This window comes from Balaenoptera ricei, chromosome 3 (assembly GCF_028023285.1).
Source record: "Balaenoptera ricei isolate mBalRic1 chromosome 3, mBalRic1.hap2, whole genome shotgun sequence".
NCBI classification, from domain to species: domain Eukaryota; kingdom Metazoa; phylum Chordata; class Mammalia; order Artiodactyla; family Balaenopteridae; genus Balaenoptera; species Balaenoptera ricei.
Genome location: NC_082641.1, coordinates 43127542 through 43139824, shown reverse-complemented (window position 1 = coordinate 43139824; position 12283 = coordinate 43127542). Strand labels below are relative to the sequence as shown.

Here is a 12283-nt window from a genome sequence, read left to right as displayed (position 1 = left end):
GGTCTCAACAGGTGGTAATTAATAACAAACTAGAGCAAAAAATTATTGGAGTGATAAATGAGCATAAAAAGCAAAATAATGACAAGGGAGTGATTTCTGGAAGACTTACTGCCAAAAAATTACAGGTATTTTGCAAACTTTTTTTTAAGTTACTTACTTTTAGTGGAGCATTTTTAAGTCCGCTCCACATGTGAGATAAAATGACGTTTCAACTTCCATTGAAATTTCATGTAGATTAGTTCCATCTGCAAGAATAAGGAAGGAACTGTGCCAAAAACAAGTACATGCATTAAAATAGTGATATGAAAACTAAATTACATTCCCAAAATTATGTTGGACTTGTGGTGGGCACTTTGCTTACATTTTCTCTGACACACAATCCTGGAAGGTATTTTGCCCCATTTTTCAAATGAAGGAAATGAGGCTTGGAAGGATTACATAATTTATAGCCTGAGGTTTTTAATTACTAAGTAGCAAAGTAAGCAGAGTCTGGATTTGAACCCAGTCCTGCCCAGCTGTAAAGATCATGCTTTAGAAAGTACAATAAAAAGCTTTATGTATGAACATGTTCATTGAAGCACTGCTGATAATAATAAAAAAAAAAAGAAAACATCTTAAGTGGTCACCAATAGGAAAATAGATTATGATATGTCTACCCAGTGGAATATTCTGTAACTATTAAAATTGATGAACAGTTTCTAATAATTTGGGAAGATGCTTATGTTATAATGTTAAGTAAAGTTTTTACAAAATCATAGAAAAAATGACTGAAAGGAAGCATACTACACTGCAAACAGTATCTTTAGATAGAATATGAGCAGTTTCTCCTGGTCCTTTTTTATTTATCTATAGTTCTCAGATTCTCAATACAGTGAGCACATTTAACTCTTCTAACTGGAAAAAAAGAAAAGAAAAAAAGATATTTTTGAAGTTATAATTTGTGTCAGAGTTTCTAGTTTAAAATGAATGGGAGAATAGACTTAGTAATGAAAAAAGAGAAAATTGACAGAATGACTTTTTTACATTTCCCTTTCATAGGATTTATACATGGCTTTGCAAGCATTTTCATTTAAGACTAAGGACATTGAAGATGCCATGACCAACACACTCTTACACGGAGGTGATCTTCATTCTGCCTTGGATTGGCTCTGTTTAAACCTTTCAGATGGTAAGCAGTATTGTCATAAATGTCTTTCAGTTTATAAAGCCTTTTGAAATAATTTCAATGTTTATGATATTGGTATCAAGCTTTTGACTTGTACTTAAAATTTTTTTCACTGTTATAATTATTTATTTTTAGAATGTTCTTACACTTTTCTAGTCTTTTTAGTATATTCTTCTTAAAGGTTGTAGTCTGTGCAAGAAGAAATTATTTTTTTGTGTGCTGCTTTCAGTTGTTGACAGCCATTTTACAATGTACATAATACAGCAGATTCTCAGAGTTTGCCTGTCTGTAACCTGTCAGGCTGTGTATCCTCGTTTTGGTTTAGAAATTAGGGCTGTCTGGCTTTGGATAAATAATATTTAATTAAGCAAAGGGTCAAGGTTGTAATCTTTGGCAAGAACCTGGAATGCATATTGCTTCTATGACTGATTAAGGATACTGTCACATGTTGTGACAGGCAACCAAAGAGAGGGGAGGGTTAAGATTTTCTTATGGAAATTTAGAAGTCTAGCATATTGGGGGTGAAATAAATGGTCAAATAGAGGTGGGCTGGTTATCATCTAGAGAGTGTTCCCACTGATTTGATAATAAAACGAGGTTCATCATAGGATTTCTATTCCTAGGAGATGAGCAGTAGAATAAAATTAGGTGCTCTTTGTCTAGACAGGGTTAATGTGAGTGTTTAATAAATATTTGTGTGTTTTATGTATCATGTACATGTTTATTTTCATCCCAATTTCTCTTAAGATGCACTTCCTGAAGGATTCAGTCAGGAATTTGAAGAGCAACAACCTCTAAGTAGGCCAAAATTCCAGTCTCCTCAAATACAAGCCACTATTTCACCTCCACTGCAATCTAAAACCAAAAAACAGGAAGAAGATCCTAAGATAAAGGTAATTTAAGAATTAAACATTTAAAGTTGTATAAAATCAGAATGAAGCACACATAATAGTTCATAAGGGTATAAATATTAGGTTACAATAATGTTTTTACTTATTGAAAATGTCTAATGGGTTTGCCAAACTCTTCTATCACTGTCGGTTTCAGTTATCTATTGCTACATAACAAGCTACCCGAAAATGTAGTGACTTAAACCAAGAATTTCTTATGATTTTGCAGTCTGGACTGGGCTCAGCTAGGCAGTTCTTCTGCTCCATGAGGTGTCTCCTCAGACTGGAACATCCAAAATGGTTTCTTTGCTCACATGACTAGGTGCCTCAGCTGGGAGCTAGCAAGGCATCTCTCTCTCCACTTGACTAGCTTAGGTTTCCTCTTATATGGTGATATTATGGTGGTCAGACTTCTTACTTGACATATGGCTTCCAAGAGCAAGTATCTCGAGATAGTAAGCACCAGTGTGTACAAATTTTTATCAAGCCTCTGCTTGTATCACTCTGGCTAATGTCCCATTGGTTGAAGCAAGTCACGTGGCCAATTCAAAATCTGTATGGAAGGGGATTACAGAAAGGCATTAATACTGGAAGGTGTACTTCATTACACTTCATTACGCATTACACATAACCACTCTGCATATCATAAAACATCTATGAACATGGGTGAACCTAGAGAACATTATGCTAAATAAGCCAATCACAGAAAGACAAATACTACATTATGTCACTTATATGAGGTACCTAATGTAGTCATATTCATAGAAACAGAGAATAGAATGGTAGTTACCAGGGGCTAAAGGGAGGAGGGGCAAATGGGGAAATGTTGCTTAATGGTTATAAAATTTTAGTTATGCAAGATAGGTAAGTTCTATACAGCTGCTATGCAACATAGTGCCTATAGTTAACAGTACAATACTGTACACACACACACAAGAACACACAAAAATTTTTGGAGGTGATGGATATGTTTAGCACCTTGATCGTGGTGACGATATCATGGGTGTATGCGTATGTCCAAACTCATCAAAATGATGAGTCTATATATATATATATGTATATATACAGTAAATAATTAACATTTTAATAATATGTACATTAAATATGTGCAATTTTTAATTTATCAGTTATACCTCAATAAAGCCTAAAAATAAACAGAGCAAAAATCTGTGGAAACATCATCCCCACAAAACCACTGTTTTTAAGGACAACACTAGTTTTTAACAGTTCTTTCATTTTTTTGCCTCTTTATGTAAATGTATTCTTCGGATCATGGAAGTTTAGACTTATTAATGTTGAGTTCCATTCATTTGTCCTTCACTGAACAGTAAAGAATGTGATTTTTGAGGCTTATGTGTCTACTGTTTCTGAGTGTAAAGAAATTATAAAAGCAGTGACACTTGATGATAGTTTTGACACCTTTTTCTAATTTTGATTTTTCAGATATTTGTGTTTTCTTTCTAGCCAAAAAAGGAAGAAAAAAATTTGGAAGTAAATATGAAAGAATGGATTTTGCGATACGCTGAACAACAAAACGAAGAAGAAAAGAGTGAGACTTCTAAAAGTTTAGAAGAGGAAAAATTTGACCCTGTGAGTAGAAATTTATATTGGGCTTCTAGCTGGATATACCTGACAAAATATTTAACTTTTATAAGACTTAGTTTCCTCATTTGTAAATTGAGGAAATAGTTGCCTCTATGGGTTTATGTGAGGATTAAATAAAATAACACTTAGGCAAAAACATGACACAAAATAACTGCTCAATATATGTTAATTACATTCCTCCCATGTTTAAAGAGATAATCACCAAGTATTTTTAAATGATTGTTCTGTGTAAGGAGTATGCTAAATTATTTGGATAATTTTAAAAAGCACCTTCCTTTATAGAGGAAACCCATTGCCTGGACAGAGAAAACTTACATATCATAAGATAAACTAAAAATATTAGGTTAAGTGAAAAAAGCAAGTTGGAGGAAGAAAATAACACAATACATATATCTGATAAAAGACTTCTGTCTAGAATTTATAAAGAAGTTTTAAAAGGACAACAGACACTTTACAGAGGTAGATATGTGGATAGCCAATAAACATGTAAAAATAAGTTCAACATCGCTAGTCATGGGAAAAATGAAAATGAAAACTGTAGTGACATACCACTATGTATATATCAATCAAAATGGCTAAAATTAAAAAGATCAGTAATACCAAGTGTTGGGAGGATGTGAAGCAACTGAATACTCATACACTGATTGTAAGAGTATAAAATGAAATGGTACAACCACTTGGTAAAACTGCTTGGCACTTTCTTATGAAGTTAGACATACACTTACCATATGACCTAACAATTTCATTCCTAGGTATTTACTCAAGAAAAATGAAAACGTCAACAAAAAAAGACGTGTACACAAATGTTCATAGCAACTTTACTAATAACAGCCAAACACTGCAAGCAACTCTCAAAAACATTATATAAGAATGAAAGAAGCCAGGCAAAAATGAGTACATGCTGAACAATTTCATTATATTAAATTCTAGAAAAGTCATCTATGCAAAATCTGTCTCTAGTGAGAGGAAGCAGGTCAGTGGTTGCCTGAATCCAGGGATGGAGGGAAGAGATTGACTGTTAGGCATGATGAGGAAACTTTTGGGGATGATGACAATGTTTTATTTCTTGATTATGATGATGGTTACGTGGATGTATACATGTGTCAAACACATTCACTTATACACTTAAAATGACATTTTATTAGAAGTGAATCATACTTTTATAAAGTTGATTTAGAAAGACAAAAAGGAAGTTGCAGAACAGCATGTGTAGTGTAATGAACTCATTTGAGTAAAACAATATACACACACACATATATTTGCATTCTTATGTATGCAAAGGAAACATCGGGAGAGATACACAAGAAGCTATTACTAGTGATTAGGACTGGGGTTGGTAGGGTGGGAGGGAGACTTCTTTTTTATACTCCTCTGTATCCTCATAAGTTTTTTTAACCATGTGCCTGTATTAAAGTAATATAAACAAAAATAATTTAGGACAGTACACATGTTACTTTGACGTTCAGAGAAAGAGGTCTCTTCTGATTGGAGCATTAGGTCAATACTTCAAAGAAAAAAGTGGGACTTGAAGGATGCATGAAGTGTGCATAGGCAACAAAGAATGGGAAAATGACCCAGATGGGTGAAATATGTGAATAAGGGTACAGCAGTGGAATTGTGCAAGGGGCCTTTGAGTATTAAACAATAAACAGGATAAAATGTGTAGGTGAGTACTGGCCAATAGGAGTAAACAGGTGAGTTAAACTGAGACTAGAAGATTTTGATGCCCAGAAAATGAATTTGACAACTTTTCCTACTGATTGTGAAGAGTTGCTAGAAGTATGGGGGCAGGTGACCGACAAGAAGAATTTGACATTTTAGGGCAAATTTAGTAGTGTTTAAGGTGATTTGCAAAGGGTAGGGAGGCCATTTTGGCAGCTCTTGCACTTGCTGAGGTGTGAAATAACAAGGTGCCAAATTGGAATTTGGAAGAGAAACATTTAAAGCAAGAATCAGTAGAAACTGATGATTTACTGAACATAAAGGTTAAGAAGCCAAAGTCAGCATGAGATTCATAGGTGGAGGGATGGTGGTATCAGTGCCATAGATAGGAAAGATTGAAAGAATGAGTGTAATTTAGGTGAAATTGAGGCGATAGCCAACCCTTCTATCTGTTACACTGTATTGATGTTTGCTTCTACACAAAATGGTCCCAGAATTCAGGTGGTTGTGCTTCCTTAGTTGTCTCTTTTCCCTTCGTCTCAGCGGTTGACTTTCATGGCAGCACTGCACATGCCTTCTTCTCCACCCCGAGCTTTAATGCTTCTCATCTGCTATCAACCTAACCTAAAGAAAAAAACAGTAATTTGAGTTTAGCTTTAACTCTGTCTAGTTTTTGCCCAGCAGAGTTAAGTCCTTAAGTTTTATGGCACCCATCTTCCCCAGAGGCCTTTTTTTTTTTTTTTTTTTTTTTTAATGTCCCTGGCTATCTTCCATAAGATAAAGATTATGGGAAGGTAACTTTCAGAAATTAGTATTATCCTATTATTGCATATGCAATCCTTTAAATACATGTATTTATAAAATATATAAAAATTTAATTTTTCTTTTTACAGAAATGAGCTCATACTTACATTTTATTCTGTAGTTTGTTTTATTTTATTTAACATGTCAAGGAAGTTTCTCCATGTGGATCACCCTCATTCTTTTGCTACCTCACTTTTTCTCCCAATGGCTGACTAGTTTTCTCTGTAGAGATGTACCACACTTGATTTCCAGTTTTCCTTTTCAATCAGTACTGCAGTAAACATCTGTGTACCTGCAAATCTGCACGTTTGTATTATTTCTCTATGAAAAATTTCTAAAAGATTTGTTGGATCAAAGAATAAGATCAAAAGATCACAGGTTTTGATATAATACATTGACAATAGATAAACTAATCTTGCTCTTCTTTTTATTTCTTTATCATCATCTTATTTGGAACAACAGAATGAAAGGTACTTGCACCTTGCAGCAAAACTTCTGGATGCAAAGGAGCAAGCAGCTACCTTTAAATTAGAAAAAAACAAGCAAGGCCAAAAAGAGGCTCAAGAAAAAATAAGGAAATTTCAAAGAGGTAAACACTTTAAAATTCTCAGACGTATAAATATCTCTTCTTTATTGGCCTTCCTAGGATGGAGGTTGCCTCTTTTTAATATGTCTGCTCTTTCCTAACAGTTTATAATTGGGATTGGCAGACTTTTTGCAACAAGCCAAATAGTAAATATTTTAGGTTTTGCAATTTGTTATGATTACTTAACTCTGCTGTCACAGCATAAAAGCAGCCATAAACAATACATAAGCAAATGGTTATGTTCTCATAAAACTTTATGGATGCTGAAATTTCATATATAATTTTCACACGTCACCAAATATATCTTTTTGTCTTTTTCAACCAGTTAAACGTGTAAAAATCATTCTTAGCCCACAGGCCATATGGAAATAGGCAGCGGGGCTGGATTTGGCCTGCAGGCCATAGTTTGTTAACCTCAGATGTATACCATAAAATACCATCTCCATTCAAGAACAAGAGGTGGATATAATTCCATGAGTATTTATTTCTAGTGAAGATGTTTTTCCTGGCCTTCTACATCTGTTAAGTAATTGTTCTGAAAATGTTAGTATATGATGTGAAAATAAATTACCTCTGACTTCTAGCACAAATTCCTAGTAGGAAGTGTTGACTAATTGACTACAAGGAAAAAGAAGGAATGTTGTTTTTTTAAACCAATTTTTACAAAGTAAAAAGGCATGAAAAACAAATACAAATAAAACAAAAATAAGCATCATGGTTTTTTTGGTAGAAATGGAAACTTTAGAAGACCATCCAGTATTCAATCCAGCCATAAAGATTTCACATCAACAGAATGAAAGGAAGAAACCTCCTGTAGCCACAGAAGGGGAAAGTGCTTTGAACTTTAATTTATTTGAAAAATCTACAGCTGTTACTGAAGAAGAGAAAGGTAAAATGGAGGGAAAGTGTTCCAGGGTATAATTTGTAAATAGAAAAATGTCAAGGACTATTTAATTGAGAAATTGTTACTTTGTATTCCAGCAAACTACATAAGATGGCAGTAAAGTTATGCTTCCACATACTGTCTTGGAAAAGTAATAATTATGATAACTTGTATAGCATTTTGTAATTACAAACATCTTGCTTCGGCCTCATCTCTCTTCAGTCCCTCCTCCAAACTCCTGCCAGAATTATCTTTCCATAACACAGATCAAAATGTGAGTTTCCTGTTAAAAATTTTAATCACTTAGCAAGTTCAAACCCTGTATCATGGCACTGAAGATCCTTTCCACCTTATTCTCCCAGCTATGTACTACAGCTACATCATTTTTTAAAACATATATTGTTTCATGGCTCCATGACTTTGCTCATCCAGTTTTCCCCTTCTTGGCCAACCTTTCCCTTGCTAAGAGGCTTGAATCAAACAGCACCTCTTCTTTAAACCTCTGATTTCTGCTGTGCCACCAGAGGTGTGTAAGTGTGCTCTTCTTTGTGCTCATAGGTAAATTATTGATATAGCTAGTATATTTATCACTCTGTAATATAGTCAGTTGAGTCCCACACTAAATTGTCAGTTCTGTTAATTGTACATTCTTTCTACAAATATTTATTGAATTTTTATTGTTCATAATATCAGGTGCTACATGTACAGTTATTAGCAAAATAACTTGATCTTTGCCCTCTTCAAGTATACAGTCTAGCAGGGAATGTAAGCTTTAAACAGACACAGAAACACAATTACAAACTGATGTGTGCTGTCGAAGAAAGAAAACTGGCTTCCAATAATAGAGCTAATAAGGGGGCCTAATTTGCACTGGGGAAACCTTGCTGAGGTCTTGCTCTGAGATCTGACAGATGATTAGGTATTAGCCTGGTAATGAGTTGGTGGAAAGAACTTCTAAGGAAGGAGACAGTACATTGGAAGTCTAAGGTGGAAAAGAGCTTAGAGCATCACTATTCAACAGAACACACTATGATGGGAATGTTCTGTATCTGCACTATCCCATGTGGTAGCTACTAGCCAAATATGAGTACAGTTGACCCTTGAACAACGCAGGGGTTAGGGCCGCTGACCCCTGTGCAGTCAAAAATCTGCGTATAACTTTTGACTTCCCCCAAACATAACTACTAATAGCCTACTAATGACTGGAAGCCTTAGTGATAACAGTTGATTAACATATTTTGTATGTTATATGTATTATATACTATATCCTTATAATAAAGTAAGCTAGAGAAAGAAAAACATTATTAAGGAAATCATAACGAAGAGAAGATACATTTGCAGTACTGTACTGTATAGATTCTGTGAGATTATGTTATGTATGTACAAGATGAATCATCTGTCAGTACCTATATCAACATTGTCTTGTATGATTCAAAACACTGTAGATGTTATATGTATTACTAACACTAGACATCAAAAATGAAAAGGCAATGTGCAGAAGAAATTCTTAGTTGTTTATAGGTATAATGATTCATGCACTGATAACGAAGAAGCAGCAATACGATTGCTTTAATGGTACCCTAGTGTAATCAATACAACTGCTTCACGTCACTGTTAGTTTAGCCTTATACACTAATGAAAGAATCATTATAAAATTTTTATGGCATACAGTATTACAGTACTATTCATAATATACTATTGGAAACATTGTTAACATTTTTTAAAAAACCACTTACCTATGATGATAGGCTGATATGCAATTTCTCCAATTATGAGAGAGAGGCATTCTGTAAGGTAAGGTAATTCTTTGAAAGCAAAGTTATAAAACAAAGAAAATAACACATTATTAATTTTATATTATCACCTCATGCCTGTGTAAGGATAGGCTATCCACTTCAATATAAGTCTTACACATGATGTTCTTCATGTGTGTTTTTGTATATTTATTGAAAAAAAATCTGCATATAAGTGGACCTGTACAGTTCAAACCTGTGTTGTTCAAGGGTCAACTATATCGAGCACTTGAAATGTGACTAGTATAACTGAGAAACTGAAATTTTAATTTTAATTAATTTAAATTTAGCCACATGTGGCTGGTGGCTACTGTATTGGGCCAGGCAGGCTTAGAGCATTTAAGGAATTGACTCATGACCAGTGTGGCTACAGCATAGTGAGCATGGTGGAAGACTGACAACAAATAGGCACGGCTGGGCCACAGACGGCTTTTAGGCAGTAGTGAAGAATTTGGACTTTATCTTATAGGCAACATGAAGCCATTGACAGTGGTGGTAGTGGCAGCTGTTAAACAGAGAAAGGACATCTGATTTATATCTTTTCAAAAGATAGTCTACCAAACATTGTAATTCAGAGTATTCTAAACAATTCATCGCATGGATTGTATCATAGATATTTTACAATAACACATAACTTAAGATACTTTTTTAAAAAGATCCAGATTTTCACTGATTCTGTTCATCAAGAGGATTTCCTTGCATCACTTAAAGAAGAGCAGGCCTTTCTGTCTTTTTTTAAACCTATTCTCTTCTAAAAGTCTGTTCCCAAAAGTGAGAGAACATTAATCTCTCAAAAGAGACTGTATATTACTACATAACCATTTTTAAAGAACCAATCTTTTATCATTTTAGAGAAAAAGAAAGAACCTCATGATGTAAGAAATTTTGACTATACCGCTCGAAGCTGGACTGGAAAATCTCCCAAACAATTTCTGATCGATTGGGTCAGGAAGAATCTTCCCAAGAGTCCAAATCCTTCCTTTGAAAAAGTTGCAGTAGGTAGATACTGGAAATGTAGGTATGTTTTTTGGTTAACTGAATGAACTTACAGAAAAATCTAAGATGAAAATCTTTTTTTTCTGATGAGTTAAGTAGATATTTAGGAAGCTAATTCCACATCTCAGCTTGATAGTGCTTATAAGTCATTATGTAGTATCATATCTTCCATGGGAATATTTAATTTAAATAATTAAACTACAGTTCAGTGTTAATGGAATTCTGACCTTTTTTACTTCATCAATTTTATTTTAAAATGTTTTTGGCTTCTTTGTAGGGTAAGGGTAATCAAGTCTGAAGACGATGTACTGGTAGTATGCCCTACAATCTTAACGGAGGATGGCATGCAAGCTCAGCACCTGGGAGCTACTTTAGCTCTTTATCGTTTAGTGAAAGGGCAGGTGAGACTTTTTAGACCTAAGTGTTTCAAAAATCATTTCTGGAGTAATGGGTATATTTTGTCAACATAAAACTGTATCTGCATGTGGAAGTTAGTTTTTAATTATGGCCCTTTGTGCCAATTTTCTCTTACTGAATGCTTCTTCTGATTAATCCTTGTTTCTGCTTATTTATAATCTTGACTTCCTCTCACTTCTAAACATAGTTCAGTCTTTCTCTTCTTAGACCAGAGGCTCTGAACCATTTGGTCCAGCTTTGTAAGCTGTACTAATTTACAGGTTAAAAAATAGTTGTGCTAGAGTGGTTGAATTAAGGAGAGTTTTTTTTAAAATTTTATTTATTTATTATTCACGGCTGTGTTGGGTCTTCGTTTCTGTGCAAGGGCTTTCTCCAGCTGCAGCAAGTGGGGGCCACTCCTCATCGCGGTGCGCGGGCCTCTTACGATCGCGGCCTCTCTTGTTGCGGAGCACAGGCTCCAGACGCACAGGCTCAGTAGTTGCGGCTCACGGGCCTAGTCGCTCTGCGGCATGTGGGATCTTCCCAGACCAGGGCTCGAACCCGTGTCCCCTGCATTGGCAGGCAGATTCTCAACCACTGCGCCACCAGGGAAGCCCTAAGGAGAGTTTTTAAACATTTGTTTTCCTTTAACGTTATATTGTCTCTCAACTTTAAAAAATTAGACACTGATTCCAGTTTTCACTTTTAGGTTATGTTGACTGTAAGCTTCCAGTTTAAGGAAAGATGAAAATAAAGTATTACTGAAGAGAGCACTATTAAGAGAACACAATGCTCTTTTTTTTGGTTGGGGGGGTATTGTCAACATTTCCTTTTTATAATAAACGTATATGTCTTTCTTCATGGGGAATTAGAACTACTGAAAATTTAGGCACTGATTAAGTGGAACTCCAACAATAATTCTTTTCCATTTTGTGTCAGTAAAAGTTCTTAATGTCTTTATTTCCCTCATTTTCTGGAATAAGGTATCATAAGCTAAGCTTAATTGATGGAAGTGACTATCAGTGTTACAGAAATAATTGTGGGCTCTTTTATAACACAGAATTAAGATAACTTAGTTTCATCCAGTGGAGTTCATTTTAAATACTTTGACCTGTAATATTATACAACTGCTGGAATCTCAGAGGGAACTTTGTTTTAGAGATGCTTTATGGATCATCTGAATATTTAAATAGCACCACTGTAGGAATAAATAATAAACATGTATTTAATAGTTTATTGTGTTCCAGGAATAAGCACGTTACATGATTAACTTAGTTTACCTCAGAGTATGCCTGTAGGGAGGTACTACTATTAGCCCCATTTTACAAATTTAGAAACTAAGACACCAAGAGGTTAAGTTACTTGCCCAAGGTCACACAGCTAGTAAGTCTAGAAGCCTGAATATGATATGCTATTTATAAATTTGCATCATATACATGTATATCTTATATTAAAGTAGTAACTTACTAGTTTAAGAGACATTTTAAGAAGAAGGCAGCTATC

The 12283-nt window shown here is 34.6% G+C and overlaps 1 protein-coding gene and 1 long non-coding RNA gene across 2 annotated transcripts in view; one reads left to right on the top strand and one right to left on the bottom strand.

Annotated features, from left to right (window-relative positions):
• DHX29 (DExH-box helicase 29) overlaps window positions 1–12283 on the top strand; it is a 47079-nt gene that overhangs the window by 9162 nt on the left and 25634 nt on the right. The window contains exons 3-10 of the mRNA XM_059916380.1: window positions 12–125; window positions 1039–1168; window positions 1913–2058; window positions 3520–3645; window positions 6589–6715; window positions 7443–7601; window positions 10241–10406; window positions 10662–10785. Coding sequence (XP_059772363.1) covers window positions 12–125; window positions 1039–1168; window positions 1913–2058; window positions 3520–3645; window positions 6589–6715; window positions 7443–7601; window positions 10241–10406; window positions 10662–10785 — 1092 coding nt within the window. The remainder of the gene's footprint in view (window positions 1–11; window positions 126–1038; window positions 1169–1912; window positions 2059–3519; window positions 3646–6588; window positions 6716–7442; window positions 7602–10240; window positions 10407–10661; window positions 10786–12283) is intronic.
• LOC132362238 (uncharacterized) lies at window positions 2336–9383 on the bottom strand. The gene is made up of 3 exons (XR_009502311.1): window positions 9332–9383; window positions 5764–5946; window positions 2336–2608 (listed from the first exon to the last, which is right to left on the bottom strand). It is a non-coding gene; the product is annotated as an uncharacterized LOC132362238 (long non-coding RNA).